We start from the raw sequence: 4,991 nt of genomic DNA on the forward strand, positions 1-4,991 counted from the left end.
CTGATCAGAAGCGCAAATGTTCGAGAAGGTAATTCCCCCAAGTCGTTCTATTCGAGAAAAAAATCGGCCCGAATTGGTATTCCAAGTCACCTGCAGCAGCGGGATTATGATGACGAATTCGGTACAAAGAAGAGAGAGCTTCTGCTGCAGCTTCAGCCGGCATCTCAGACCTGATCAAATATCTCAACTCATGCAAAGACAGCAGCCGAGTTTCATCGGCTGCTGTCTTTGCGAAAAATATATTTCATATTTCACGTCGCGGGAAACAATTGTGTAATCAGTCGCGAAAATATACACGTACTGTCATTCACACGCAGTATTACACCACTTCACGTTAAACGGGTGAAACTCCAGCGTTGGAGGAACATATGTTCGCTCTCCACATCTGAGCTCAGAAGTTCTGCTATAAATTATGCAAGTTTACACACGAGTCCGGGTAGGAATAAAGAAGTAAATTTCCCGAAATTTCATCTCCCGAGGTTTCCACATCATGACCAGAGCGTAGTTGTCCACGTGCATATTCCCCTCACACCATCACTTACACGATTGAACTCAGGTCCGGATTCTCAACGATTTTCCCCAACCAAAACCGCCACTCCACGTGCTCCGAGCCAAACGCCTCCGTCAACTTGCGTATGGCAACCACCTTCATTTTACTGGGCATCACTGCAGCAACTCTTCTCAGCGAATCGCTGGGGATTTTATGCATTTTAATCACAAGACTGAATTCATAGATAACATGGTAAGTAGTAGCGGCTCTCAACAGGTAACGCATGGTAATAAAACACAGTCTATTCCATCAATTTCGATCAACACAAAATGTGCGGCACTCGCGAAATTGACATCACTCTTTATGAGCATGCAAACCAGGAGCTTTCTCGAACCACTTATCTCCGTGAACCCTCAGCTCAGTTGCAACCATTGAATTCCGTTCATCGTGACCGGCTCGAGCGAATCCTGAGAAAATATTCCTTTTCCTCAGCTGAGCTCCTCGGAGTTGAAGAGTACGTTCGCCTCCCTCGGCTGAGGTCAAGAGTTTCCTCACTCGCTATAGAAATGTCGTGCGAATTCGGGGTAGGACTCCTACCCGGAATTCGCATGAGATTTCTATAGTATGAGTGTATAGAAAGCAAAAACCAACTTTCCAGAATTTCCTCGGAATCGCCAATTTGTCACCAACACATGTAGTTGACCATGTGCATATTCCACGATTACTGCACATCACCGCGACAATTTCATGAGAATCCCCCATGGGGGATGGGCCCATCCCCCCACAAACACAACCAACCAACCAACCTGGTATCCTATCCTCGAGCCATTCGAGTGTCTCAGCCTGCTGGAACCAATGTGAAAGGTAAAGGCCGCGACCAGCAAGGGTATCCTCAATGATTCGCCTCATCTCGTCGCGGAAGTTTTTCCTCGTCGACCAACCTTGAAATGAGTTATCTATACCAGTACTCATGTAGGTTGCAACCTTATCACGGTATAATCAGTCAATGTTTATCAATTATATTATGTTGTTGATGCCAGCGGGATCGCAGTCCGCAAGTTTTGCCTCTTTTTCAATCAGAAATGATGAGAAACACTCCCCATCTTTAATGCGAACAGAAATCAGTGAGTTCAACTCACCCAACAGCTCCTTAGCTTTGCATGTATCAGCCAGAGTTCCTCTCAAGTCGTTCTTTCGTGCCGGTACATGCCTTTGGTTGGACGATATCAAATCTGCCAACTCCTGAAGTTACGACCCCGAGTAACCCTACATATCCAAGAAAGATGAACATGCTTGAGAACAGCCAAGTTCATACTGTTATCCAAAACTATGCGAAAACAATGCGGAGTTCCCATGAATTAGAAGTTTCACGGCTGACCAATTTCCGTGATATAGCGTGCGAAACGGAATGGCAATACGATAGATCAATTTTTCCTCGATTCAGAATCTGTAATCATCCCTGCTGTATTACTGAATGGGATTGCCTAAAAATAGCGCGCTTCCCGCGAATTTAAACTCGAGTGTTAACTCTCATACTACGCCTACCTGAACCGTATGGGCCTCCCCACTGCCAAGGTTGATCGGCTGTCCACTTCTGACTTGATCGTTTTGATACGCCAATATGATCCCCCGGCCAATGTCTTTCACATGCACAAAGTCGCGAAATTGGAGGCCGTCACCTGCGATGAGATTTTCGCTCGGAATAGACACAACAATGTTGTCAGCGGTCGGAGAACCGACCGTTTTACCCATTGTAAAAACGACGAGATGAGGGAAAATTTTGATACGTTCCAAGAACCGACCTCGACTGAAACTCACCCTCGATGGTCAGCTCCTCTCCTCTTTCTTTCTGGCCAGCAAACACACCAGTGACTATCGCATAAGCGCCGCTACGAGGCTGTCTCGGACCGTAGACCATGAAAAAACGTAGTGATACAGTAGGAAGGTCATACACTCTAACATACAACCAATGCATCGCTACAGGGAAAGTATAAAAACTCGCGTTGGCGGTGAGAGTACATCGCTCCTACTTATCAAAAATTTGCATTTCCAGTTCCCCCATCGCTTTGCTGGCACTGTAGGGGCTAGAAGGCTAAGACAAGGAGAAACTACGTATGAACTTAACAAAACAAACAGCATGGCCAGCATCAGCGGGACCACAACCGCGAATGCTGCTCAGCCCGAAAATTCTGAGAAGTTTTTCCGACCATCGGGGGGGGGGGATTTTAAACACAATAGAGTACTGAATGAAAACCAACATTTCCCGTATTTGACTGATACATATACGGTATATGGTATATGGTATACATATGATATACCATGCACATCGTGTCACAAGATCATGTACAACTGCGACATCTCTCGAATTGCACGGTAGCTCTGTAGATAATCGAAACGTGACTTAGTGTCTCTCATAATGAGTGCACTCTGAGATTCCTAAACTCCCGCTATAGATCAATATTTCTGCAAATATTGCATTCACCGGAGAGCAAACTGTAGTGATGTGGCCGATCCTTGCGCAGTAGTAGCATATGGTGACATCCTCCGTTGTAGACCACCGGGTGAGCAGCTGGTTCATTTCAAACTCCCATCGCCATCGTCGCTGTACGAGTTCATGCTTCTCTTGACGAACGACCAAAACCGAATGGCCGCCAGACACACTAACTGTGTGATCGATACTCGTACAACAAGCATATGAGAGAACTAAATTGAATTTAGTTCTAGTTGTGCATTCGGGTTTCGAATTTAGTAAATTCGAACCCGCATCCTCGGGGCACAACATATTTCCCACTTGAGCCCCTCACTGTTCTCAACAAACAGTCGAACCTCTCGCCAGGCATTGCTCTCAGAGAGTCAGCATCTGTCTGTTACAGGCTGCCTGTTACAGGCTGCCTGTATTCTAGTAACATAATCTGAAATCTTCTCTCATCATTGATGATCCCACACTCTGGATCCCAAAGGAACATGACAGGTCTCCGACAGCAGTGAAGTATGCGGGAAAGCATCCCCGAAGTTCGGAGTCCGAACATAGGCTACCACTATACGGCTCTCAGCCGTAACAGCTGCACGTGAGATCCCATATTAGCGAGCCAAAGATACACCACAAGCTGTGACACGCAACCCTTCTCTACTCGAGTGTCTTCTACACACCTAGCTAAGTCGGGAATCGACTTAGCTGAGTGCATGACTCTAGTACTTCAGCAACAACACGCCTGTGACTTACAGACTCTGTAACGAATACGAGAGCTGTGTAGCTAATACAGTCTTCTTTTCCTGCGTCGAGTTCTCATTCGAAATCTTCGTTTGTCCATCATTACTATTGGGTGGATATCAAAAACGCATGAGGGGCAAGTCAACCACAAAATCCAACAACTACAGCTGAGTCAATACTACCATCATGGTGCCACCATGCATGATGGTCAGGGCAAAAGCACGATTTTCACGACTCAGAAACATCTCCTAAATATTTCCAACACGCACTTACGGAAAAATGATCCGTTTCTCGGTAGGGCAGCTCCTGGTTACCATAAAAGGTACTACTCGCCGCGAAGACCACCTTTCGTACCTTGTCAGAAATCGACCGATTTTCGTTCTCTAATTCAACCACGACAAAACAAAACAGCTCCCACGAACGGAGACAAAGCTCATAATGAAACGAAACCCAGCCGCAACAAGAGATCCATTCTATTGCGGAGAGATTATTTGATGAGAAAAAACTCATACGCTTCCATTGGAACTGCTCACCCAGTTTACCGTCCCAGTTTGCTGAGCTACTTCAAGCACGTTAGCCGTACCAACCGAGTTCACATTAACATTGAAAGTAGCCATAGTGGAGTTCTTTAAACTCGGCAGCACCTCAAGAACAGGAAACTTGAGAGAAAGGGGATGAACGACAGATGTTCCCGGGAATAACATGCAAAAATCGAGCACGGGGCGAGCGCATCTTAATCTCACTACTTTGCTAGCGGCTGCTAGATGGATAACCCCAGCAATACCCTCCATCGCAGCCCGCAGAGTTTTCAAGTCCATAATATCCCCATAGCGAAACTCTAGTCGCGGATGGTCCAATGGCAGATACTGGATGTTACCTTGAAAGCATGAGATGCACTATTACAGTTCTCACTGCAGTTCTATCAGAAGTACTACACATTTCGCTCAACTACTGCTACATCAACCGAGTTCCACAGGCGAACACTCACACACCTAGGAAACCAATACAAAATGCACATCTGTGAGTACCGGAATGAGCCCAGTAAAAATCCACCACAACCGTGTATTTTCACAAGTAACTCGTATAGAACCAACTACCTGTCACTAAATTGTCCAAAACCCGCACTTTGTATCCCAACTCCAACAATTCCTCGACTAAATTCGATCCAATGAAGCCAGACCCCTGAGACTTCTCATCAGACCGCATATTCGAGACACTGGAGTGCATGATACCAATCCCGGCCCTACCCCAGTAACCAACACTGTCTCATCAGCTCCCGCAGCGACTGCT

At 46.2% G+C, this 4,991-nt stretch overlaps 3 protein-coding genes across 3 annotated transcripts in view; all 3 read right to left on the reverse strand.

The window, feature by feature from the left end:
- Pmar_PMAR021880 (hypothetical protein) overlaps positions 1 to 163 on the reverse strand; it is a gene marked incomplete at both ends in the record, with an annotated part of 1,045 nt that extends 882 nt beyond the window's left edge. Inside the window, one exon of the mRNA XM_002767183.1 lies at positions 91 to 163. Coding sequence (XP_002767229.1) covers positions 91 to 163 — 73 coding nt within the window. The remainder of the gene's footprint in view (positions 1 to 90) is intronic.
- A 681-nt stretch (positions 164 to 844) lies between these two features.
- Positions 845 to 2,408, reverse strand: Pmar_PMAR021881 (nad dependent epimerase/dehydratase, putative; the record flags this gene model as incomplete). Its single annotated transcript, XM_002767184.1, has 5 exons — positions 845 to 957; positions 1,297 to 1,431; positions 1,630 to 1,732; positions 2,036 to 2,169; positions 2,309 to 2,408. The coding sequence occupies 5 exons, from the start codon at positions 2,406 to 2,408 to the stop codon at positions 845 to 847; spliced, it is 585 nt and encodes a 194-aa protein (XP_002767230.1).
- Positions 2,409 to 4,207: 1,799 nt separating this feature from the next.
- Positions 4,208 to 4,907, reverse strand: Pmar_PMAR021882 (UDP-glucose 4-epimerase, putative; the record flags this gene model as incomplete). Its single annotated transcript, XM_002767185.1, has 3 exons — positions 4,208 to 4,345; positions 4,448 to 4,578; positions 4,799 to 4,907. The coding sequence occupies 3 exons, from the start codon at positions 4,905 to 4,907 to the stop codon at positions 4,208 to 4,210; spliced, it is 378 nt and encodes a 125-aa protein (XP_002767231.1).
- Between the last annotated feature and the right edge of the window lie 84 nt (positions 4,908 to 4,991).

The sequence above is a fragment of the Perkinsus marinus genome (assembly GCF_000006405.1).
Source record: "Perkinsus marinus ATCC 50983 genomic scaffold scf_1104296970892, whole genome shotgun sequence".
In the NCBI taxonomy this organism is placed as follows: Eukaryota; Perkinsozoa; order Perkinsida; family Perkinsidae; genus Perkinsus; species Perkinsus marinus.